Below are 24,809 nucleotides of genomic sequence, written 5' to 3' on the forward strand. Positions count from 1 at the left end.
GACTGTGATTTGGCTGAGTCAAAGTTGGCCAGCGGAGATGCGACGCATGCGCAGAGGTTCAAGTGGCAGAAGCTTGAGGATGGGCTTGTGCGCAAAGTCATGTGTGTGTGTGTGTGTGTGTGTGTTTGTGTGTGTGTGATGACGAGTGCAGCGAGATGGACCCTTGATTGGCATTCGGATGAGCCGTTGCTGTACTTCTTCGGAAAGTTCTCGCTACTCGTCGTCATCACCGCATCCCCGTCTCTCGCTCCATCCGACAAGCCGGGCTTTGCTTGCTGCCATCATCTCGGTTGTCAAGCCGACCCCTGCAAGCTGGTTCTACCTTCTCTTCTACGTCCTTGTTTTCTTCCCCTTTCCACCCTTGATGGCACTACATCAAACCAACTGAGCAGCGACGGGCTATTTTTGGCACGAGACAAGATGCCCAACTTGCCACCTGCCTCACTCACCTCGGGTACTTCAAGTACGTCGTCGTATCGCAGAGGTTCAGAGCAACCAGTCATACCCTACCCGGTTCCGCAAGATGCGCCGCGTAGAGCGTCTCTCGGGAACGTGATGCTTTCCGGCAGCGCCAACGAGATGCTCAGAGCCGCCTCGGCCATGGCTGCTCAGGCTAGCTCCGGAGCCGAAGGTCTTCACGCTGTCAGCTCGGCTCTCCTCAATCAAGCAAAAGCACAAGCTTCAGCTGCTGCGCTGTCGCCTCAAGATGGCGGCGCCGCTGCTGCCGACGCGAGGCATCCTCACTCGACACCCATGGCTCGCAACTGGTCCGATTCGACCAACTACTCTGCTGCAATGAGCGCACATATTGCCTCAACCCTCGCAACTCAGATGGCCCAGCCGCAGCAGCCTGCTTCACCCTCGTCTCGTTCCAGTGCTCCCATCAGCGCCGCAATCGACCCACAGACTGCCTTGCCAGATTCGGCCGATGCTCAAATTCAGGTGGGTCACATCGCTGCTCAGGCCGCCGCGCGCGAAGCTCAGACTCAATGGCGCACCCAGCTGGCGCTGCGCCGCTCGTCGTTGCAGACAAGTACGACGCTGGCAGAAGAATCCGACGCAGCAGGCGGTCCTGCTACTACTTCGACCTCGATGGCAGCGTCAACATCATCCAGCAGCAACACTGGAGCCTCGTATCAAAGTCTTCAGCCAGATCCTGCATCACCAAACGAGAGCAAAGGCTCGACAAACATGTCAGTCACCGAATATCTTCGTTTCCTTGGACTCAGCCACATACAGATGCCCTCGCAGGGTATCGAGCAATCCTTTGGCCGCAGCGCAGTCTCCTCTTCCAGCTACTGGGATGCGACAAACCCGCACTTGGGCTTCAGCCTCTCCGGTGTCCCGAGCATGCCCTTGATGCCCAATCCACCGTTGCAAATGCTTCCACCCCCCGCCTCCCCCTCCTTCCGGAGAAAGCACTCTCGAGGCCGCTCCTACATCCGCCACCATTCCACTGCTTCGATAGGTTCCACCGACTCTGGAGACACGAGCAACGACTTTGAACCAAACGTCATGTCGCCTTTTCCTTATCCTTTCCAGGTCGTGCAAACACCAGGAGGCACCGCCAGAGCTGGATGGTGGGTTCCCGTTTCTGAAGTGGCTCCAGAGAGGAGAGCCGAGGCGGTCAAGGTTGGTGAAGAGCCGCCTGCGTCTTTTAAAAAAGCGGTTAGGCTCGAATCCGTTCCAGAAGGCACTTCTGAAGCGGAGCGTGGTGACGACGACCACGAAGCTCAGCTTCTCTTCCAACCCACTTATCGCGACTTTACTCAGGACGAATACTCGACCCTCGCAACGGCTGCCGCCTATGCCACAGCAGCACTCACCAGCATCGCCTCGACGCCAGGAGGCACATCGCAGTCTAGCTCCTGGAGGCCACTCACGGCGTCCGAGCAGGAGGCTATTGCCAACCAGCTGCGGGCCTGGGCCGGCCTCGAGGGCCCGCATGCCCAGGCGCAAGCTCGAAAGGCGCTCGAGGAACGGCAGATGCATCTCATCAATCAGGCCATTCGTGGACATGCGTCCACCACACACAACGGCGACGATAAAGCTGCTGCTACTGCTGACGACTTTGACCAGCTCCGTCATCCGGAGGAAGCTGCACGCTTCTTTCCCCCGGACTTTGCGAGTCACTACCGCACGCAGCTCCAAGCTCTCACGGAAGGCTACTACACACGCCTGCACAACGAGAATCTAACTCAGGCACACTATGCTCGGCGCCCAATTCGGGAACTACGCGCCGATATGACGGTAGACAACACGGACGCTGCGTCGGCCAAAGATGCACCGCCTACACCCCAGGCGGTAAAGCCCTCCGTGTCGGGTATCCAAGCTTTGGGCAGCACGGAACCACCGGTACATACTCCGACTTTGCGGCCTGGCGCACGCGATCCAGTCGAGATCTTGAGTGCTGCTTCCAACGCGGTCGGTCATGACGTGACGTCCCCCGAAGTGCGTGACCAGCTGCTCCAGTATGCCCACGGCCTTTACACGCAAGGAGCGCCACAGGCAGACGCTGCGGCTAAAGGCACTGACAAGCTGCATCCGACGCTTTTGCCGCTCTTGCACACGCTTCACAAGCTCCATCCGGACCATCTTCCAACCTTGCTGCTGCTGTCATGCGCTTACTACGCCGCCAACAACTATGCCGGCTCACTCTGGTACAACAACCAGATCCTGCGCATCGACCCCAACTACGTCGAGAGCATGAGCAACATCGGCACCACGCTGCGAGCGTTGGGACGATACCAGGAAGCGGAGAGCTGGTGGTGGCGGGCAGTGCGGCTGCGACCGGGCTACTGGGATGCCTACGAGAATCTCTTGGGTGTCATGTGCTCCACCAATCCTCCCGCACAGGATTCCAACGATCCTAGCGCCAGCAATGCGGCCAAGGAGCTGCCTCCTCCGCAGCCGCGTTTTAAAGAAGCGCTCGAGCTGTGCGAGCACGTCGAGTCGCATGTCGTGGGTCAGCAGAACGTGGCGGGCATGTCGCTACCGCTCTATCTGCCCCACAGTCTTCCTTTGACGCAGACACCTCGACTGCAAAACCTCTTTTATGCGAAGGGCAACCTCAAATTCGTCTTGCCAGAGCTCGGCTCCGTGCCAGCCGCCGCAGAGTATCAGAAGGCCGTCGAGGTAGTGCTGTCTCCAGATGCTTCGAACCGCTACGGACTGCGCGATCTCGTCGTCGCCACGTGTGCCGTAGGTCTGCTCTCGATGGGCGCCATGCTCCCTGGAACGGCTGCTGCGGCTGCCGCTCTCGAGATTGCGCTGGCGTTGGGGATTGACCCGAACAGTCCGGAACAAGCCGCCATCTTAGCTAGCGGCGCGTTTCACCGCCTATGTCCTGGAGGCATTCTCGCGCTCGTCAAGCTCTCAGGGGATGTTTTGGTCAATACTCTGCTTCGCCTGGGAAATGGGCAACTTCCGATGCTGTTGCTCCTACCGGAAGCTGCTACTCAGCTTTCCAAGGTCATCTTTGCGGAGACCGACGGCAACTTGCCTGCGCTCGCCCGACCGTCGCCCAGCTCGAAGCCTCAGAATATGGGAAATCTGCAACAGGTGCAGAAGCAAGCGGCACAGACCACCTCGACCATCCTTTTGACACTCGCCAAGCTGTTCCAAGATGCCACTGCCAGTCCAATAGCTGGTCCTCACGGCCCATTGACGCTGGGTGGGATCCCGGCTTCCACCTCGTTGCTGCTGCCGCTGTACTACCTGTCCATCTCGTTGCATGCGTCTGCATCGACGTGCAACAACCTCGGAATCCTGCTGTCGTCGATCCCCGTTGTGACCACCGTGATCAACGCGATGGGACAGCCACAGCAGCTGAACGGGCAAGCGCTTGCGATGCAATACTATACGCAAGGTCTGCAGCTTGACCCGAGGCATCCTCATATTTACACCAACCTCGGTTCGCTGCTCAAGGACCTGGGCCACCTCAACGAGGCCATCAAGATGTATCAGAAGGCAGTCCAGAGTAATCCCAACTTTGACGTCGCTCTTGCCAACTTGGGCAATGCGATCAAGGACCAGGGACGTACTCAGGACTCGGTGGTCTACTATCGCCGCGCGGTGCAGGTCAACCCGAACTTTCCCGAGGCGTTGTGTGGGCTCGTCAATGCGCTGCTCGCTGTATGCGACTGGACTGAGGTATACACGGACAAGAGCGCTTCGAAGCAGCTTCAAGGCGGTCATGAAAGTAAAGCTGTTGATGATGGCTTGGGCAAAACGGGCTGGATGGCCAATGTCTCGGAGCTGGTATCCAAGCAGCTCAGGGACGGCTGCCAGTACGGTGCCGGTGCTTTCCAGACCGCTGGTCCGCTCGAGGCGTGGGTTCGAGCCATTACCGAAGCGATGGGAGACACCCGTGCGGCGGCTGCACAGATCTGGGCACAACGCTTGCAGCCGTTCTACCAGCCTGGCTTTGACCGAGTGGCCAACCAGGTGTGCGAAGGCGGCTACCTAATTCAGCTGGTCGAGCGCATGATGCGCCGTTCGCAGCGCAGGTGGTACGTGGACGCGTACGGTGCTGAGATGCTCTATGCTGCTACGGAGCTTCCTAGAGTCAGTACGGCGAGCACTCGGGGCGTGAGCTACGCACGCCCCAAGCTGCCATCATGCCTAGTGACGCCAGCCGTGCCGACTGTGCTACCCTTCCATACCTTCACGTACCCTCTGTCCCCGAGGCAGATTCGGCTCATCTGCCATCGAAACGCCTTGAGAATCTCTCAAAGCACCCTGACGCAGATGTGGGTTCCGGACGTGGTCTACCCTCCGCCCTCTCCACCGGCGCCCAAGATCAACATTGGCTACGTATCGTCTGATTTCAACAACCATCCGCTGGCGCACCTGATGCAGTCGGTCTTTGGATTCCACGACCGGTCGCGCTTCAACGTGTTTCTGTACGCCACGACGCCTTCCGATGGAAGTCCGTACCGCCGCAAGATCGAGAGTGAGGCTCAGCATTTCCTCGACGTCTCGGCTTGGTCGAACCAGCAGGTGGTCGAACGCATCGTCATGGACAACATCCACGTGCTGATGAACCTGAATGGCTATACCAAAGGAGCAAGGAACGAGATCTTTGCAGCGAGACCGTGTCCCGTGCAGATGGAATTCATGGGTTTCGCCGGAAGCATGGCGTCAAGGTGGACGGATTGGGTGGTGGCGGATCCGATTGTCTGTCCGCCGGAGATGACGAGCGTCGACAGGTGGCGACGTCACAAGCTTGAGCAGCGACCAACGGATCTAATGGCCGACCTGGGTCCGGAGGAAGCTTCGGATGAATGGGTCTACCCGGACCGGTTCATTTATATGCCGCACACGTACTTTGTCAACGACCACAAGCAAGGCTTCCGCGAAAGTGTTCCCGCAGAGACGATTGAGGTTGCCACCAAGAGCACCAGCGAGGACGGTCAAGGAGCAGCATCGATCTCGACAAGTTCGCCTACCGAGGAGCAGCTGTGGGCAAGCGAAGAGCTGAAGCGCTACGCGATGCGACGCGAGCTGTTCCCCAATCTACCGGATGACTATGTCATCTTTGCCGACTTCAACCAGCTGTACAAGTGCGACCCGATGCTGTTCAAGCTGTGGCTGCGCATCCTCACACGTGTGCCCAAATCCATCTTGTGGCTGTTGCGGTTCCCTGCAGCGGGCGAACACCATTTGTTGCGCGAGGCGAGACAGTATGCGGGCGACGAGGTGGCTTCGCGTGTGATCTTTACGGATGTTGCACCGAAGCACATCCACGTGCATCGGGGCAGGATTGCGGATCTGTTTCTGGATACGACCGAGTGCAACGCGCACACGACAGCTGCGGACATTTTGTGGTCAGCGACGCCGGTGTTGACGTGGCCGAGGCATATGCACAAGATGTGTTCGCGGGTGGCTGCGTCGATTGTGTATGCGACTGGGTTTGGGGACGAGATGACGGTTAGTAGCGAGCAGGAGTACGAGGATCGCGCGGTCAAGTTTGCGGAGGGATTGAAGTACGTCTACTTTGACGAGAAGGGGGAGGTGGTCGACGCGGTTGAGGAGGTGAAGCAGAGATTCGCGAGCGACTTGGAGGCTGATCCGAAAAGCGTCGCTGCTCAGCCTCACGGGTCGGGTGTGCAACAGAACGGACTTGCGGCTACGACGAGCTCGAGCTCGAGCTCCGGCAGCAGCACCGAAAAGTCAGCAGCCAAGCGCGCACGATCAGAATCGCTTCTCCCAAGCTCACCCGCGCCCGCTCCCACAGGCGTCTCGCTCGCCGAGGCCGCCAAGCACTCGGACGCAAACGCCTCCACCGACCCAACGCTTGCGGCCTCCGTCCCGCCGCGCCACCTCATCCGCCTGCCCAGCTCCCCAGCCTACCCGGGTGCCGTCACGCGTCGCTCGGTCGTCACGGACACCAAAAATCTGGCCGGGTTGCGGAGAAGACTTTTCCTCACGCGCGAGAGTGGGAGCAAGCTGTTTGATACAAAGCAGTGGACGAGGGATTTGGAGAAGGGGTACGAGGAGGCGTGGACCCGGTGGGTGTTGGGCGTGGATGTGGAGGATTCGGCGGAGTGGGAGGAGGCGGTGGCGAGCGGGGTGGGCGTGGGAAGGCGGGTGGAGAGGTCCGGGCACATATGGGTGGAAGAGCTGTGATGCACGCCGTTTCTCGCGAGTGAGGAGTTAGCCATGTCGACGTCTCAGTCTCAGAAGGGACACAATTCGAGCTCGCTTTTGCTGTGCACACACGATGAAATGGGATTTGGAAGTGTGAATTCCGCGAAGAGTTACTCATCGTCATCGCTATCCATCAACTCGGCCAGCTCCGCTTCTTCCTCGGCCGTCATCTGAACGCCTCCACCTGCCCCCACAACCGTGTCCTGGCCCCTATTGTTCGCTGTCGAAGCAGGCGGCAGCGAGTACTGGTCCCACGCTTGGTCCGTTGGGCTATGTTCCCCAGCCGACGGGCGGACAAGTTCTGGCGCCGGCAGCCGGGGGATGCTGGTCAGCCTGAATCGTCGGATCGAGCCGTCTAGGCTGGCAGAGACAATCCACGCCTCGGCGGGTGCGGCTTGGTCGGCGGGTGCGGTCGAGGGAGGAGGGAGTGTGGATGCAGTCGTGTGCGCGGTGGGCGAGCGGATATAGAGCGAGAGAGCGGAGACCTCGTGCCAGTGCGCTTCGACCGTGTGGACCTCGTCCGAGGGCGGGGAGGGGAAGAGGCGGAGGTGCTCGTCGCTGCCGCCGGTGACGACTGCGTCTGCGGAGGCGAGGTAGAGGGAGAGCGGTAGGACGGTTTTCACAAAGTCGTCGTGTGCGAGTCGAACGTGGGGCTGCGTGAGTGGTGGTTGTGTCCCCATGGGTGGCTGTGTCGACGAGCTCCTGCCAGTCGAAGCGGCAGAAGGCGGCTGAAGCAGAGGCGACAGCCTGTATCCAGCGGCGCTCTTGTCCCCGGACGCACCCCACAGCTCCGCCACCTCCTTGTACCGCGCCCCTTCCTCGTCTTCTCGCACCTCACTCACGAACGCATCTCCACCAGCTCCACCGCCCGCCGACTCTTCGCCCTCGACCTCCACGCGCGTCCACCCGACGCGCAGATCGTACACCGAGGTCGTAAACCCTGTAATCTCCCGCACCACCTCTAGCCTCGACGTAGCGGGGTTGAGGACGTGTTCAAGCACGCGGCCCATCGAGTCTGCCGAGTACAGCCGCGTGGTGCCGTCGAGCCCAACAAGCGAGGTGAGGACATTGATGGGCCGTGTGTGCGGCTTGGACTGGTGGATGGAGCGCAGCGGTTGGAGGATGGTAGAGGAGGAGGTGAGGGGTGAGGCGTCCCAGAGCATGATGCTCTTGTCGCTGCCGGCGGTGGCGATGTACGTGCGATCCGCGGACTTGAAGACGTGCACGCATTTGATAAAGTCGATCATTGCGTCTTGCACCACTGCCACCGGATCGCACATTTGGACCTTGCCGCTTGTGGGGGATACGACGCGGTATACACGCAGCGCTTTGTCCCACGACCCCGTCACGAGCAGTCTCTCCCCCTCGCTGTCGGTGTTGACAAAATCAAAGGCCGGGACAGGTGCCTTGGCACCCCTGTACAGCGCCAGTGTCTTGCCGCTCTCCGCGTCGACCTGTCGCACCACGCCTCCTGCTTCGCTTGTGTAGATGCACCGGTCGTTCACACGCATCGAGAGCACGCGGTACCGCCCCCCGTCCGCGCCGGATCCTTCGACGGCCAGGTCATCGGGCGAGTTGATGACCGCTTCTTCGAAGCGTGGGTGGAGGTGGATCGGGTAGCCGTAGCGGGCTGCCGGGTCGACTGTGGATTGGGACGAAGGCGAGACCAGGCCGGACGTGTGGATCGCTTTGCGTGCTCGGTACGCTCCCAGAGCCTCGGAATAGGACGTTTGGAAGAGCGCTGCGTTGGTCGTTGTTTGCATCTTCTGAGCGATATCTCTTTGCCTCCAGGTTTCCGGCTGCTTGGCGTCGATTCGATAAAAAGCTGTAGCTTGCGTTGTGGATCCCGCTGCCACCTGCGTGATAAGCGTTCTGGTAGTAGTGGTGCTGGTGGTCTCGACGCGAAAAAAAGTGTTGCTCAGCTTCTTCGGAGATAGACCCAATTTCCTGCGTGCTGCAGTGTTGGACTCGACGCGTGCCTCGCTCTCTCTCTTTACGCTTTCACTTCTTCCAACCGCACGGAAAATAATTGTCGATCCTCATCGTCCCGTCAACTCACAGTAGTAGCTCACAAAGCTCAGTCTGCACTCAACCATGTTCTCAGCGTCAACAGCCATGCTTTCACTCATTCGGCGTCACTCTTCGCAGATAAGGTCAGGGGAGAAAAGTCATTACATCCTTTTTGGTGGGGCGAGAATCGATATATCAAAACACATGAAGAACAGCCAACAAGTCTTTCGCCGTCAGCATCCGGCTTGGATCGCTTTGAGGCAACCACTCAACCGAATCAAAGCTTCGCGCGTCTGCTCGTTACCCGGCACCACTCTACTTCTTGAGGAAAGCCTCGAGCGAGTCCATCGACATGGACTTGGGGCGCTCGATGGGCATGCCGAGGTAACGGTCGGCAACGAGCTGGGGCAGAGCACCGATGGCACGCGAGATACCGAAGATGACCGTGTAGTAGGTGAACTCGGTGAGGCCGTACTGGTAGAGAACGCAACCGGAAGCGGCATCGACGTTGGGGAAGGGGTTCTTGGTCTTGCCGTGCTCCTTGAGAACGCCGGGGGCGACCTGGCTGACCTTCTGGACGAGCTTGACAATCGAGCTGTCACGCAGCTCAGGGCGGGTGTCGCAGAACTTGCTGAGCGCGGTGAAACGCGGGTCGGGCTGACGCAGCACGGCGTGGCCGTAACCGGGAACCACACGGCCGGACTTGAGCGTCGACCAGAGGTACTCCTTGATCTGCTCGTCCGAGGCGTTCTCACCAACAGCCTCCTGCATGGCGAGGGCCCAGCCGAGAACCTCCTGGTTGGCCAGACCGTGCAGGGGACCGGCCAGACCCAGAAGGGCAGCAGAGTACGAGAGGTAAGGGTCCGAGAGCGCCGAACCGACCAGGTGGGCAGTGTGGGCCGAAACGTTACCACCTTCGTGGTCACCGTGGATGGCAATGTAGAGACGCAGGTAGTCAGTCATACCCTGGTTGTCGCCGTAGCCGATCATGTTGGAGTAGTTGCCGATCAAGTCGAGGTTCGAGTCGATGGCCTGCTTGCCGTCACCACGGCCGAAGACGTTGTAGTAGATACGCGCGGCAACAGCGGGGAGCTTGGCGATGAGGTCAATCGAGTCGTCCAGGACGGGGGCCCAGTACTCGGTCTTCTTGATACCCTTGGCGTAGGCAGCGGCGAACTTGCTGTCGTGGTTGAGCGCAGCAACCGCGGCGGCGAACTGGGTCATGGGGTGGAGGGTCTTGGGGAACGAGTCGATGATCTTCTCGACGTGGGCGGGGAGAGCACCCTGGGCAGCGAGCTCAGCCGAGAGACCCTTGACCTCGGCCTTGGAGGGGACGTTGCCGGTCAAAAGAAGCCAGAGCATGGACTCGGGGACTGCGGGGCACAAAATCGCGAAATCGCAACATCAGATTCGAGATCAAGAAAAGAGAGGCAAGGAGAGCGTCAGTATACCGCGTTTTTTTTTCATCCGATACCAGGGACGATACGTGGTGAAGATCGCCGTTCCGATTGCTGCAAACGAAGCAAAAGCTGCACTTTGCAAGCACGCAAACAGCAAGCATCTTTCGGTGTATGCGGGACTACTACTTACGGATCTCGTTACCGTTAAGGCCAAGGTCGGCGGCGGTGGGGAGGACCTTCTGAGAGTCGGGGATGGACTTGCCGTGGAAGGTGATACCGGTCTCAGAGTCGAGAACGGAGCCCTCCCAGAGCATGACCTTGAGGCCACGCATACCACCGAGGAGGTGCTGGAGCTGGATCTCGCCGAGCTTGGACTCGCCGTGCTCAGCCTTGAGCTTCTTGAGCTGCTCCTGCTTGGCAGGGATGATCTCGGCGACGGCGTCCTTGAGCGTCTTGGTGGAGGCGAATCGGACGGCACCAGCGCCGGCAGCAGCGGCGAACTGGCGAGAAGGGGCAGCGGCCCTGAGAGCAAGGCGGGGGACGGTGAGGGACAACATCTTGAAAATGGAGAGGATGGGTCCAGGATGTGGATGATGGTGGTGAAGGGAGGAAAGGAGGGAAGAAAGAAAAGGAGGGAGGGTAAATCGAGATGGTGTTGGGCACGGCTCACGGCTCTCACGGAGCAACAGGCAGGCAGCAACAAAGCGATGCGGCAACGACGATTTCCAAGGAAAGGCACAGGAGCACGCGGACGGACGGAAGGTGAAAAAATCCGACCAGCTTGAAAGCCAGAACGCGAGAGAGACGAGATGACGATGACGCCCGGAGAGCCAGCCAGATTTTTCTTTTAGCGGGAGCCGACCGAGAAGAGCAAGAAGAAGCGCATCAAAAAAGTCTCTCTCCCTCACGGTCCACGGCCCAAAATCCTGTTTTCAAGAAGATCGGTGGAGGTCGGAGAAAAGAAATAAATAAATAACTAAACAAATAGATATACAAAGACCACCAGCAACGTGTCCTCTTCGATAGACAGTATCAAAGGAGCTCTCTCACTTGCTCAAAGTCGTAAGGTCAACAGCGTGTGAGCAGCAGATGCGACCCACATTTGGCGATTCGACGTCTGCTGCGAAGAAGAAGAAGAAGAAGAAGGCAGGTCAACAGAGGCGACGAAGTGTTGCTAGAGCGAAAGTAGACATTGAAGAATAATCACAAAATCAACCGGCCGTCTTGTCGATCGATTATCGGATTTCACGCCCGAATCGCAGCGGTGAACCTTGCTAGTCAAGCTACCTTCGCTTTCCGATCTTGTTTGTATCGACACCAATCTGGCACAAAGCATCTTTCGACAGACGTCAGTCAGGGCTTTGGAATCAAGTTGATCCAGCTTCATGTTCCATGGTCACAACGAAAAGGACGACGGCTGGACGAGGTGTGAGTCTGTGTCCATGAGTAGGCCAACGCTGTCTGGAAGAATCTCTCCGCCCCAAAAACGATTCACGCTCTCTGCTTTTCGGATCAACCGGCTCTTTGCACGGATTGCCCGGCTCTCGAATTGGTTGTGCAGCTCCTTCCTTTTTCCTTTTGCACGCACACTGGTCGACGTCCAACACTGCACACGTCTCGATCCTCTCTGGGTTCCCAAGCTGCTTTGCGCGTTTGGCAGGTGAGACAAGATAGCATGAAAGGCTTCTGCTTCGAGAAGTGCACCAGCTGTTGAGCTAAAGGAACCTGTCGCACACTCTAGTCAGAAGGCCCGGATCGACCAGAGTGCGGGGGCCCGAACAAGGCCGCGGCTTCTGTTTTGCTACCAAGCGAACCGGTTCAGAGGAGGGGGTATGGGGAAACCGGCAAACAGAGTGTCGCCGAACACCGACTCCTGCGGCTCATGGAACTCGCTCCTGTTGAGCACCACACTCATATCCAGGCGGTGAGCGGTTTCATTCACGAGAGTCCGGGGATGGAAGGTTTCGTCGATATGTTTTGCTCCGTGTTCAGCCGACCTTCCTTTTTCTGACGGCTGTTAGATAAGCGTTCTGCATTGTTTCGAAAATGCTTGATTATGTCATGCTTTGCTAAATGCCCCGCGCATTGACACGTCGACTCCGACTGCCGATGCAAGCATTGACATCTTCCTTTCGGTCTATTCACACATTCTTCATCCAGGGCGAGCCGTGCCAGTGACGCCGGCAGGAGACGATCGCAACCGCAGCTGCCAACTATCGCGACGTTCCAGGCTGCATCATCTGGCTAGCGCCCGTCCCCTCCAACTCCGTCTCGAGGGTCAAACGGCAAGCATGAACCGCCGCGCAGGTGCTACCGACCGACACGCCCTCCTTGCAGGAGGCGCCTACCCCTCCTCCTCCTCCCTCTCCGCCTATCGCTCCTCCTCGCCCTACGACTCGAACCCTTACGCATCTGGCTCCACTTCCAACGGCTCCTACCAAAGCTCTGACTTTATTGGTGCGCCCAAAAAGGAGCCCGTTGCCCCCACCAACACCTCGTACGGCGATGGCATCTTCGGCCGTGCGGCATCCGCCTACTCGGCAACACGCACCGCCGAAGACTTGGAGGAACAGAACGACCAGCGCCTCGACGGTCTCACCGCGCGAGTCTCCATGTTGAAGGAGATCACTTTGAATATCGGCTCCGAAGTGAGGGAGTCGACCAAGGATCTCGGGGTTCTCGGCGAGGCGTTTGATAACACCTCGGCGTTTTTGGGGGGGACGTTTAAGCGGATGAACAAGATGGCCAAGAGACAGGGCGGGTGGTTCTGCAATATGATGCTCTTTCTCTTGTTCGTCACTTGGATCTTTGTAAGTTCTCACCGATCCGAGGTGGAGAGAGAGACGATACTGACCCCATTCATCTTATGTTCTGCTTCAACTCGCTGCAGGTCGTCCTCTGGTGGTGGAGACGTTGAATCCACTCTCTTCAGCAATCCCTTCTCTGCTTCGGTCATCATCCGAAACGTCTCTCTCTTCATACCATGGCCCACGAAGGCTTCTTAGCAAACGCCAGTGTATTTGTATCCCGCATCTCAAGCATCGACCTTCGTACCTCACCACACCAACGTCCGGCAGCCACAAACGACCGAGTGAGGAGAAGAAACGAAAGTGGTTGTCACATTGAAAAAAGCAGCGGTCTCCCAGGAGACACGCTGACCGAGTAAGGAAGATTCGAACAAGCGACGAGCAAAAAAGGTCTCAAGGAAGAAGCCAGTGTTCCTTGGAACTGCTCGCCTTGGGCAAAGAAGGACGGAAACAGGACGGTGAAAGGAGCGTAACGAACGATAGAGAGGTAGACTATGATGGAGGCGATGGAGAAATCCTTCTCCAGGAGGAGGACAAGAAGCGCAGAAGTGCGCATATTGCTAGCCGCCTCGACTGATGGCGTCAGGCGCTCAAACAGACAGCAGCTTGGGCCCAAACAAAGCTAGATCCCACGGAGACGGATTGCCCTGGCGGTACATCTGCAGGCCATGGATCCTGCCTTCCGTAAGAGATCCACTAGGGCTCAGCTTCTTGAACGCCGACTTGGTCAAGTCAACGTGGTCCTGTCCACAGCCAGCGCACTTGTCGATCACCCTGACGATGACACAGTGGTCGTTGGCCTTCTTGTTGCACAGCTTGACAAACTCGCCACACTGCGGGCCGTTGTCCCAGTTCTTGACGACGGCGCCGATGTGGCTGGAGTTCTCGGGCTGCCAGCTGCCGCCGCCGTTGCCACACTGCGGGTTCTGAAGGTCGTGCGATGCATACCACGTGATCTGCACCGCCTTCCTCCACAGCTGGTCTTTGTCCGAGGCGCCGATGGTGAAGAGCTTGCGCGAGGAGGTCTGCGACTTGTGGTGCTTGGTGTGCTTGTGGTGGTGCTTGGAGCGTCGCATGGCCGAACGCTGCTCGATCTGCTCGGGCGTGTAGTCGTCGTCATCGTCGTCACCGATGACAGAGTTGATGAACTTGACCGGGTTGCCCTCGTCGTCGAGGAAGTCGGGCGTGGCTGAGGCGAGCGACTTGGTGGCAGCAGGACCGGCAGCGTCGGATGCGGCAGAAGCTCCGACGGCCACAAGCGCAAACGTGGCGACGATGGCGTTGAAGAGAGTGATGCGAACCATGATTGCTATGTGTTCGACAGTGATGGTTGATGGCGTGGTCGTTCTGGGTGCAAAATCAGAGGTCAAGTCGGGCGGTGACTACACGTGCAAAGATGAGGTTGAAACAAAGAGCGTGGCGTGGCGACTGTCGAAGTCTCGTGGAAATGGTGGTGAAGACGTCAAAGGGAATAAGGGGGAAGTGAGGGCAGAGCGATCACAGTGGAGAGGGATGGTTGTTGGTGGTGGTGGTCCGGAGGATGGCGAGAAGTGAAAGGGAGACCAGAGACATCGAGGACGAGAAAACTTCAAGTTCAGCTTTAGGCAAGCGTGGCAGACGGTGAAGCGCGCGACCTTGCGAGGCGGAACAGGCGGGATGTTCACACTGTCAGCTGCTGCGCAGATAATTGACACGGTAGCAACACAGCAAGCACAAGACTCTGAATGAGACCGCAACAGCAGCGCACCAGCTCAACATGGCGGGTGCCTGATCGACGCGCCACAACACAAGCGACTTTGTCGCATTCACTTCACACCAAGCTTGGTCGTATGCCGTGAACCGACTGAGGAGTGTTCAACTATTTGCGGAGCGGCTACACCCAAGGTTTCGGCATTGGAACATGTCGGCGGCATGACTTTAGGGGAAACAGAGAGAAGGTGAGCCGAGAATCATAGCGTCTTTGAAGACAGCACCATGCATAAAGCGAAGGATTCGAGCTAAACGAGAAGCTGGTAGGAGAAAGAACAACCGATGGACCTGCTCGAGCAGCTCTTAGCAAACCGCGGGCTCGAGTGTGCAGCGGCTAAGACGATCAACAAGCGCTTATTCAGCTCAGAAGCGATCTAGTCCCCGCCAGAGGCAGCTCCAGCCTGCGGCAGCGTGGGCAAAGACGGGGTTGGATCGCAGCTGCCGGGTGGCATCTAACGTGTGTCGTCGCTTTTCGTCTCACCTCGACGTGATCAGAGCCGTGGCGCAAATGCTTTCTGGGATCGTGAATCTTTGAGCCGTGACAGCGCAAACAGAATGATAGTGCAAGACGCTGTGGGGAGGACGATCAGGAGGCGGCTTGAGGAATGACAGCGGCAAAGGGGTGAGGTATGCAGCAGATCTGCATGCCTTTCTGCCCTTTTTTTCCTTGCTCGCGGTGCGCATTTCGACGTGCATCCTAATGACACTGCTGGTGCGCCTGATTATACGGGGCGGCGGGGCGTGACCTGTCAACTCGCTTAGCACCTGAAACCAACACGAAGGTTGCGTGCAGACATGCAACACGCCTTGAAGGGTCTCAGATGTAGACACGCCGCTTGGCATGCGACCGTGTCGAGATACCGTCTTTCCTTCTGCGAACATGTGCCGAGGAGATCAGTGCGCTCCATAGACTGTGCGGCCAGAACGATCTCGGTACTACAATTGGAGTCAGCAAAGTTTCGTCCAACACCCCTAGCCTGCGTTGCAAGAGGGAGCCTGCTGGCCATATCGTTGCAGAACTCAATGGTCTAAAAATACTCAAGAGAGAGTTATTCTGTGCAGCTCCGGTATCTCGCAAGCAAAGTGGCTGGCAATTCAGCCAGTGGGTTGGGCCAAAGAGCCGATCCGTCCGTTAAAGTTGGTCTCGAGCCGAGAGCGAGCTGCTGTGATTGACGCATCATCGCCTTTGTGTCGATCTCTCGTGTTGATCCCGGCGATCTACTTGCCTCGGTTGGCCTCTTGGCGAGGTAGAACCGAAGCTTTGGGACACGCATCGGCGAGTGAGGCCTATCGCACACGAAGCGAAGCACTCCGAGAGACGTTTGGGACTTCTGATGATCACAAATGGACATGATTCAAGCTGCATTTTTGTGGCTCTCTTTTCATGACCCCTTTGTTTTCTGCTTTTTTTTTTTTTTGTTCAAGTATTTCCGAGCGTCTACTGTATCATCTTTCATCGAGTCGGCTGCACACCAATGCTCATCTTGGATCAACACAATCGGCAGCCATCCTCTGGTCAGCAACGTCATATCCATTTCGATTGCACAAAGGAGATGAGGCTTCTCACCTCTGCACCTCTCCTGGCTTGCGGACGATCCACACACGCTGGCGCATGAACGCCTGCGAGTTGGGGATGTCCACAAACAACGTGCGGTACTGCAGAGTGCCGTCTTGATCCTTGACCAACTCGGCATGCACTTCTCCTGACGACCACGTCCCCGGCTCTGATGAACGGCGCGTCTTTGGTGCAGCGGGTGAGGTAAGCGTCGAAGTGATGGCTTCTGTTGAGCTTCGAACTACGCTCGTGATTCCGCCGATTGCAGAGCTCCAACTTCGACTGAGCGCATTGTCCGACGATTTGCTGGAACTTGTTCCAGATCGTGTTGAAGAGCCTGTCGAGTTGTCGGTAAGTGCGCCTGCCGTCTCCTTGTCACCATCGACATGATCAGTCGATGCGAGATCGACACCGAGTTGTTCGCCCAGCCATTCCCCACCCTCGGTCATCTTGCGACCAACCCATTTGCCTGCCTCTACGACTTCGTAACGGGCGGTATCCCAGAACGACCAATCCTCGCCCTTCTCCCTCGCGCCGATCCAGAATCGTAGCAACATCTTTTCCTCGCCAGTACGCTCATCCGTGAATGTCACCGACGGTACCGATCTGGACCGCCTTCTGTCTTTGACGGAAGGCGGATTGAGCGGAGAAAAGTCGCTCGATCCACTTTCAGCGGTAGGCATGGTGCGGAAGCGGTAGGGAGTCAAGAGATGATTCGCAATCTCGACGCTGTTCTGTACTCGTTTGCATGCGTCCGAGTAGATCGCGGTGGGGCTGTTCTTTGCGAAAAGCTCGCTGGTAAGTGCATAGATGAGCACAAAAGTCAGCGCACCACCCCCAAAGATGAGCATAGTTCGAGAAGATTGCACGGTAGCGCGCGCTACTTTTTGGCCCGTCTTGAGTTGCGACCATGGCTTGCCCTGGCCGATGGCTCGATCGACCAACGTCGGCTGCGAGCTAAAGCCTCCTCCAGCCGTAAGCCCGGCCATACCTAAGGGGATGCCACCACCTCTCGACCCCGAAGCTGCATCGAGAGCAGCTTCTGCGGTTGCGTTGAAGCGGGGTCGAGGTCGAGCTTCCGAGAGCGACGAGGACGAAGAGCTGGATGAGGAAGCGGAAGCCCGAAGCTCGTCCAGCATCTGTCGCTGCGCAAAGGCTGCTCTTGACCCCTTGAGGTCGCCCGCTGAACTCGACTTGCCCCCGTCGCTGCTTTGGGTAGCGGAAGCGTGATAATTGCGAAGACCGTGGGAGGAAACGCGACGGATGTGCACTGCTCGAGCCGAGACAACAATCGGAAGCGGAACCGAGCTGCCAAACACGCGTAGAGACGGCGCCATGGCGGACAACGACTGCGCTGCAACCATTGCGAACAAGTGGGTTAGCAACTAAGGATAGAGTAGTTTGAACGACAAGAAGAGCGGTTGGTTGGTAAGTGCGTCAAAATCACTGAAAAAGTGATTCTTCGTCTCCGACTGCCGAGACTAAGAAGAGCAGTATCGGCCGGCTTGGTAACTTGAAGGCGTGCTTTCTCCACCCTGAGCTGCTGAAAAATGCTACAGCGAATGGCAGTGTTGCTTTCGTGGTCTGAGCGCTCTATTTTGTGGCTGAGTTAACGCTGTTGCGGGAACACTGCAGCAGGACCCTGAATTGCGGCTGCTCCCACCGTATCAAACCTCCTCCTCAGTTCCTCGTCTTGACTCTCCCATAATCTCTATCGATCGCTTTACGAAAAGTCAAATTACGACAGAATCCCTACGAGAGCCTCGATCCTGCACGGCCACATTCAGTAGCCCTGATTGCTCCGCACCCTCAGCAGAGGGCTTTGGTCGTGGTCATCGCGATCGTCTACCGGTCAGCTCCGCGTTAGCTGCAGGCTTTCCTCGCCCGCTCGAATCCGCAAGATGGGCATGAAACACAGGCAATATCTCTCTGGTCAGCGCGTGTTCGGCTGCAAAGAGTGCCAGACGCACCTCACAACGATCGAGAACCTGGTCAGCCGTGCATTCAACGGGCAGCATGGTCGAGCCTACCTCTTTGACTCGGTCGCCAACATTGAGCTGGGTGAGGCTGAGGATCGTCACATGACCACAGGCTTGCATACGGTACGAGACATCAGCTGCATCAAGTGCAAGACTACGATCGGGTGGAAGTACGACCGGGCGTACGTAGCGGCCGAGAAGTACAAGGAGGGCAAATTCATCCTCGAGAAGGAGCTCACCGTCGACGTTCACTAGCTACGATTCGATCAACCTGCGTCGCGAGCTTTTGCACGGATGGTTGTATGCAAGCAGCCCTGCTTGACAGAACTGGCCGACCTTTGACCGAGTCGACTGACAAGCCGATCTTCCGCACCGAGCATTGCCACCTCTGATGAAGCCTTCGGAAGTTCGCACAAAGCTCCCTACAGCAGGACCTTTCTCTCACACAAATGCGCAGTATGTCAATGCAGCTGCGAAAACCACACATCTGCAACAGACTCCGGTGCGGCGTGGAAGAACATGTCACCCCTGTTCTCTCTTCGCTCGCCAGCGTTCCTTTCCTCAGCACGACTGGAGCTGATGGTCAGAACGTTCCCAGTATCGGGTGAAGCTTGCATACCTCGCGCGCTCGAAAAGAGGGACCGAAACGTCAATGTACGGTGCTGAACATCTCGAGCGATCTGCGACCCCACCTCTACGAAATTTTTATCCGGCCGATGTAGAGCCAGGCTCAGTCATGCCGAGAGAAGGCGAGAGAGGGCGATGCCAAGACGTCAGCCCCCGATCAAGCAGCGAGGAGGGCAACCACTCCATCGATCCGGTACCCCACCCACGCTCGATGTTCGGCCTATAGAATCGCTAAGCCGACTCGATTTGTTCATGTGTCGTGTTAACTTATGCCAGCCTTGTCTCACCAGCGTCAGCGCAGTCTGGCTCAGAAACAAAATCGAGTGGGGTCGCGACGAGACCGACAAGGCCCTGTCCAAGCTGATAATGGTAAAGGCGAGTGAGTGTACAGCGCCTTAACGGCCGAGACTGCCAAACAGCATTGAAGTGGCAGAACTAGTAGTGCATGCAGAGGGGCAATCTCAAGCAGCTGCAAGTCCGGTCTGCGGGGTTGAGAGGCCCTTTGTCCGAAAGCTCGGCAGTGGGTTCAATCGAACCCGCAACATGCACGGCACCTTTCGATTCTGTGCTGGCTCTCTGCAGCTGCAACGCTAAACATAGGCGCAGAAATGAAAAAAGGGGAGGGATCGACAACGGGCATGTACAGAGTATTTGAAATTTGTAACCTCGTCTCACGCGTTTTGTATACAAAGGATCGACATGTTCGGCAGATCCCTCGACTTTGATTCAAATCCAAAACACTCACGCCTGCACGTTAGAGATTTGGGCACAGGCAAACTGGTCCAGTGCCTGTTCCTCCGTGTCACGAGTAAAAAGGGGAAGGAAGGGAAATCAACACAGAGACAGAAGAGAGCAAAGTTCCTGGCACACTCACTGCACAGCAAAGTGCGACTTGAATGGCATTCCGCAAATCCATTTCTCCTTTTGAACTCTGTTCTGCGGGTCGTGCCTGTATGCCTGCCTGTTCAGTATCGAGGTGCGCGACCAGGCTTGATTCAACCCACCCTTCCTCATCAGCACCACCATCTTTTTCTCCATCAACGCCTCCTCTCTCTCCTCGCGATCCGTGTCCGAGACTTGATTTTCCCCACCACCCACTCTGTGTTCCCCCCAACTTTCCCCGTACATTGCTCTTCAGCACTCCACGAAACAAAGCACCGACCCAGCGTCCGTCTTTTCGATCCGATTCCCTCATCTCTGTAACGACAGCTTTCGCGCTTCTACTCTACCACACTACTACGCACGCACAATGAAGACGTTCAGCTTTTCTACTGCCGCTGGCTCCCTGGCAGCCACGCTCCTCCTCGTCGGTTCCTCGGTAGCACCGGTTGCTGCCCAGGCTGCTGCCAACGTCTCTTCCGCAATCCCTTCGAACGTCTCGGCCACCTGCCAGACCTTCCTCTCCACGCTCAACTCGGACACACAGCTCGACGCTTGCACAAAACCTTTGCTCGCCGCTACAAAGTACTACTCTTCCAACTCCACTGACTCGGCCGCTCAGCTCGACTCGACGCTCGCCGATCTCTGCTCCACCAACACCGGTTGCGATGCCGACATCATCCGTCAGCGACTCGACCAGTTCTGGCAAAATTGCCACACTGATCTGCAGAGCAACAACGCCGTTGTCCAAGCCATGTACGACAACCTGTACATGATCACCCCGCTTGTCAACTCGATCTGCAGCAAGGACACCAACAACGACTACTGCCTCAAGACGATCGCCAAGGCCGCTGCCAACTCGTCGCGCGTGCCGTCCTCCAACAAGTCGCGTAGGGACGTTGCTGAGGATGATGACGATGAGGAGGAGGAGGAGGAGGAGGAGGATGAGCCGTCCGAGACGGTCGCAGAGCTCGCAAGGAGGCAGTCGACCACCACGGCAGACCTCAACGGCCTGTACAACGAGACCGCGACCACTGGCACTGCCAACACCAACGCCGCCTTCTTGTTCATCTCGTCCTCCAGCCCCAAGTCTATCCTCTGCTCGCGTTGCACACAGCTCATCCTCGCGTCGTACATCAAGTTCGAGACCTCGATCCCGTACGCTATTGGACTGAGGACTTCGGCGATCCTGTCTCCCCAGAGCGACATCTACAAGGCGGCCAAGACTGACTGTGGACACGATTTCGTCGGCGAGGTCAACAAGATTGCCAACACGACGCAGTTTGCTGCTGTCGTCAACGGCGCGAGCTTTGGTGGCGCTAGGTCCGGTGTGGCTACGCTCGCGACGCTTGCTGCGGCTGCTGTGGTGGCCTTTGTCGTTGTTTGATCGAGATGTCACTGAGGAATGGGTGGAAAGGCTTAGAGGCAGTTGAAGGCATGGGAGGGAGGCTCTCCGTCGAGGGATGCTCGCTGCTGGCACGTTGTCATCCCCACCCGGATCATCCCTCTGTTTTGATCTGTCGACCTTTCCGTCCATGTTACCAGCTTAGGCATCTGCTTATTTCTTCGTTCTCTCTCTCTCTCTCTTTTGTATGTTTGTTCGTCGTCTCCCACTATTGACTGCCCTTTCTTGCACTCGTCGCGATGGACCTGCTCTCGCGCGGTATATGACTGCCTCTTTGTTGTTACTTCTTTTGCCTTCCTTGGCCTTTTGTTCATTGCGTACCTTTGTTGTTTGTCTTTTCTTATATCTTTTTCTTCTTCTTCTCAATTGTAGTAATGGTCCCGGGACTCGACAGGGTTTGAGCATGTGTGGAGAGACTGATCGAGTTACAGAAGGTGGTGGTATTGCGCATGGGTCAAGTGGAGACGTTCGTACACGCTAGAACAGGGCCGTAGAGGCCGGAGACGAGCAGCGTGCCCTTGGTCGCGTGTCCATACGAGTGGAAGAACGAGCTGGCGCTGGAAGGCAGTTTGACCTTTTCACCGTGTTTCCCCACGCGGGCCGCTTCGCCGGTGCTCTGGAGCAGGGTGCGGATGGACCAGAGCGGGTTGTGCGAGAGGGTGAAGTGGTGGGCGGGCAGGGGCGCGTCGCTATCCTCCCACACCTGTGCGACGGTGCTGGGGGCGTGTGGCGCGATGGCGACGGACCAGCTCGGGCTTGTGCGCGAGAGCGGCGATTGAGACATGGCGATCAGGCGGAAGGGCGCCGGGTGGCCCGTGGCGAGCAGCGTGAGGTTGTTGAACTTTGACGTGGAGGTCCAAGGCGAGTGCACGGTGGGGTGGGACCAGGCGAGGTTGTCGACGCGGAAGGGAAGGTGGAGCTTTGTCGTCGGGCGCAGGTGCCATTGGAGCGGGTGGGAGGTCGGCAGGTCGTACATCCAGATACCGGGGTACGTTGTGGCGGCGACGATCATCGTACGCTCGTCTGGGGTGACAGCGACTCCGTTCGCGAATGGGATCCCTGTCGCGATCCTGCGCACTTCCACGCCATCCTCCTCCCCCTTCTTCGAGTCCGGTTCGAACTGCACATAGCTCACCCAGCCCAACGACAGACCCAGCACCGTTTCCAGTTGCGCCAGTCTCGCGGCTACCGCTCTCTTACTCAACAACGTCGCGGCTTGAACGACCAGCCACTTCCTCCACCCTGCCTGTCCACCTGCTATCGCACTGTCAAAGAACACCTGCTCAAGCAGAGGGACGAGGTGCGTATCCAGCGGCCCCGGCCTCCGCGCGAAAAAGTGATCGTTAGTCACCACGAACGAAGATGCCGTCAACGCATGGATCGAGTTCGGCGTATGCGTCGCTACTGGGTGAACGATGCTTCGCTGCCAAATCGCCTCCCATCCATCCTCGCCTAATGACAGTTGGAACAGCTCGACGCTCGAGCGCTCGCGTCTGTGGTTGACCACGAAAAGCAGCCCGCCGCTCTTGCCTTCTTGTGCGTGGGGCAGAAGCGACACGCCGAGCGGGTGAAACGTGCTGTTCTGCGGGAAGTTGACCAGTGCCACTGGCTTGGCTTCTCCCCTCTCTGCTGCGGCTGGGGGCGAGGGCGAGGTCGGATAGGAGTAGCTGAACAGTCCGCCTCTGGGTTGTGCATCAGCGAGCGGGCCCATGACGGTGTTCCACCCAGCGCGGTGTGCGTCGCAGCTGATCAGCACTGTCGACGTACCCGGGATTGCATGCATGTCTTCGCAGAATCGGAACTGCTCGCCGCCTGCTACGTTCCAGCAATCCGTGCTTCCTTCGCTGCCAGTCGACGGTGGATCACTTCGCACCCACAGTGCAGGCATCCGCGAGCCCGGACCGAACGCGCTGTGCAGCCACGGCAGTTGCAGCAGGATCGGCGCGAAGACAATGGCCATGAGTCCGATCTTGACAGCCCTTCCCGAGGACGCATCTCGAGGCTGCCGTGGCACACCTGGACGTGCTCGTTGACGCTCCTGCTCAGCGCGGTGCTTGCGAAGATATGCGAATGGCATGCTTTGACAAAAACCACCTGGTTTCGTAGCGATGGTGGTTCGAGGCGAACCGATGACTCTTTACTCCACTCATTCTAAGGTTAGAGCTTATCGCGCGTGTCATATGGACTGTTCAACTTTGCTTGGGCTCAGACTTTGAAGCTTCGTGATCATCGTTCTCTAAGTAGTCGATACGGCTCCGTTGCCTGCAAGCATCTCCAGCACCTCTTGGCACTATTTAACAGATGAGCTTCGCAACCCACGCCAGCTCATGTCACGCCGTCAGCCCACATTCGTCCACTTCACGAAACTCAAGATCTGCGCTCTCTTGTGTTGGTTTGGAAGTCACACGCCATTCAGACGGGGATAGGTCTGTGTCAATGTGCAGATTGATTGCTTTTTGGGAACAGTCCCCCAGGCCGATATGTAGGGTGGAAAGGGTAGTATCGTACATGCAAGGGGGAGCCGTAGTAGCCCTCAGTGGGAATCAACCACCTCGGGCTATGAGAGAGGATGAATGATGTGAAAGATGTGCGAACACCGACACCGAAGCCGGAGCCGGTGAGCAAATGCATAGGCGAAGAGTGTATGAAGGTGACACGGAGCCGGAGAGGCCCCCATTGCGCCGAATGTAGGTCGTCGATCGAAGACGACTAGAAAGGAGGATGTTATGGTGGCAAGAATGTGGGTGCAGAACAGCCGGAGAGAAACAAAGACTTATAAAAGAACAAGAGAGCGAAACAGGAACAAACAACAAACAAAGAATGCTGCTGAACCAGTTTACTTCTTCTCCTCGGCCTCGTTCTCGACGGCAATGATGGCAGCACGCTTCTCGAGCACACGCTGAGCACGGCGCTCGCGCATGGCCTTGTTGCGCATACGGCGGGCCTCCATCTGGTCGGCAAGGTGCTTGGATCGGGCAGCCTCAGCCTTGGCCTTGTGGATGTGCTCCATGAGGACACGCTTGTTCTTGAAGACGTTACCCTTGGACTTGAGGTAGAGCTCGTGGTAGAGGTGCTTGTCGATCTTGCCCGACTCACGGTACTTGCGCAAGAGTCGGCGGAGGACACGCTGGCGGCGCATCCACATGACCTTGGTGGGCATGCGGGCCTCCGAGGAACCCTTGCGGTGACCCTGGCCAGTACCACGGCCGGCACGCTTGGCGGCGGCGGTGGCGCGGGCACGGGATCGCGAGCCGCCAACGACGGGCTTGCGGATAATCTGGCCGTCGCGGATGAGCTTGCGGATGTTGGCACGCGAGTTGGCGTTGCCAATGTCGTTCTGCTCAGCGGGGTCGAGCCAGACCTTGCGCTGACCACATCCGAGGACCGAGGCCGCGAGGCGCTTCTGTGTTCTGAGGTTGACCATCTTGATGACTGCGAGTGATGGTTAAGTGGGAAAGGGAAATCAAAAGGGTCAGATAACACGAACGAGTTGTCAAATCTGCAATTCGACCTCTGCGGCAAACACTCCTGCTAGGTATGTGCGATCGAGACGAGCGTGAGCGAAGAAGCGGTCGCAATAAGAGCAATAGTTGGCGGAGAGATGCGGCAATGTCGGTCGCCCGACGAGTCTTGGAACAAAATGCAAAAATTGCACTCCTACATCTGTGTCAAAGCCATGGACCGGTCCAAGTAACTCCGCAAAACAAAACTAGCACCGAGACTTGGAACGAGGAGCAAATGAGGTGG

The 24,809-nt window shown here is 57.6% G+C and overlaps 10 protein-coding genes across 10 annotated transcripts; 4 read left to right on the plus strand and 6 right to left on the minus strand.

Moving 5' to 3' along the window:
* Positions 1-420: 420 nt before the first annotated feature.
* On the plus strand, positions 421-6,630 carry EX895_004419 (uncharacterized protein; the record flags this gene model as incomplete). The annotated part of the gene is made up of 1 exon (XM_029885014.1): positions 421-6,630. The coding sequence occupies one exon, from the start codon at positions 421-423 to the stop codon at positions 6,628-6,630; it is 6,210 nt and encodes a 2,069-aa protein (XP_029738764.1).
* Positions 6,631-6,761: 131 nt separating this feature from the next.
* EX895_004420 (uncharacterized protein) lies at positions 6,762-8,414 on the minus strand (the record flags this gene model as incomplete). The annotated part of the gene is made up of 1 exon (XM_029885015.1): positions 6,762-8,414. One exon carries the CDS (start codon positions 8,412-8,414, stop codon positions 6,762-6,764), a length of 1,653 nt encoding a protein of 550 aa, XP_029738765.1.
* Positions 8,415-8,976: 562 nt separating this feature from the next.
* Positions 8,977-10,618, minus strand: EX895_004421 (uncharacterized protein; the record flags this gene model as incomplete). The annotated part of the gene is made up of 2 exons (XM_029885016.1): positions 8,977-10,034; positions 10,252-10,618. 2 exons carry the CDS (start codon positions 10,616-10,618, stop codon positions 8,977-8,979), a joined length of 1,425 nt encoding a protein of 474 aa, XP_029738766.1.
* Positions 10,619-12,352: 1,734 nt separating this feature from the next.
* On the plus strand, positions 12,353-12,978 carry EX895_004422 (uncharacterized protein; the record flags this gene model as incomplete). The annotated part of the gene is made up of 2 exons (XM_029885017.1): positions 12,353-12,871; positions 12,952-12,978. 2 exons carry the CDS (start codon positions 12,353-12,355, stop codon positions 12,976-12,978), a joined length of 546 nt encoding a protein of 181 aa, XP_029738767.1.
* Positions 12,979-13,458: 480 nt separating this feature from the next.
* Positions 13,459-14,172, minus strand: EX895_004423 (uncharacterized protein; the record flags this gene model as incomplete). Its single annotated transcript, XM_029885018.1, has 1 exon — positions 13,459-14,172. The coding sequence occupies one exon, from the start codon at positions 14,170-14,172 to the stop codon at positions 13,459-13,461; it is 714 nt and encodes a 237-aa protein (XP_029738768.1).
* Positions 14,173-16,180: 2,008 nt separating this feature from the next.
* On the minus strand, positions 16,181-17,536 carry EX895_004424 (uncharacterized protein; the record flags this gene model as incomplete). Its single annotated transcript, XM_029885019.1, has 1 exon — positions 16,181-17,536. One exon carries the CDS (start codon positions 17,534-17,536, stop codon positions 16,181-16,183), a length of 1,356 nt encoding a protein of 451 aa, XP_029738769.1.
* A 537-nt stretch (positions 17,537-18,073) lies between these two features.
* On the plus strand, positions 18,074-18,406 carry EX895_004425 (uncharacterized protein; the record flags this gene model as incomplete). The annotated part of the gene is made up of 1 exon (XM_029885020.1): positions 18,074-18,406. The coding sequence occupies one exon, from the start codon at positions 18,074-18,076 to the stop codon at positions 18,404-18,406; it is 333 nt and encodes a 110-aa protein (XP_029738770.1).
* A 1,621-nt stretch (positions 18,407-20,027) lies between these two features.
* EX895_004426 (uncharacterized protein) lies at positions 20,028-21,044 on the plus strand (the record flags this gene model as incomplete). Its single annotated transcript, XM_029885021.1, has 1 exon — positions 20,028-21,044. The coding sequence occupies one exon, from the start codon at positions 20,028-20,030 to the stop codon at positions 21,042-21,044; it is 1,017 nt and encodes a 338-aa protein (XP_029738771.1).
* A 472-nt stretch (positions 21,045-21,516) lies between these two features.
* EX895_004427 (uncharacterized protein) lies at positions 21,517-23,139 on the minus strand (the record flags this gene model as incomplete). The annotated part of the gene is made up of 1 exon (XM_029885022.1): positions 21,517-23,139. One exon carries the CDS (start codon positions 23,137-23,139, stop codon positions 21,517-21,519), a length of 1,623 nt encoding a protein of 540 aa, XP_029738772.1.
* Positions 23,140-23,898: 759 nt separating this feature from the next.
* On the minus strand, positions 23,899-24,486 carry EX895_004428 (uncharacterized protein; the record flags this gene model as incomplete). The annotated part of the gene is made up of 1 exon (XM_029885023.1): positions 23,899-24,486. The coding sequence occupies one exon, from the start codon at positions 24,484-24,486 to the stop codon at positions 23,899-23,901; it is 588 nt and encodes a 195-aa protein (XP_029738773.1).
* Positions 24,487-24,809: the final 323 nt, after the last annotated feature.

The sequence above is a fragment of the Sporisorium graminicola genome, chromosome SGRAM_3, assembly GCF_005498985.1.
Source record: "Sporisorium graminicola strain CBS 10092 chromosome SGRAM_3, whole genome shotgun sequence".
NCBI classification, from domain to species: Eukaryota; Fungi; Basidiomycota; class Ustilaginomycetes; order Ustilaginales; family Ustilaginaceae; genus Sporisorium; species Sporisorium graminicola.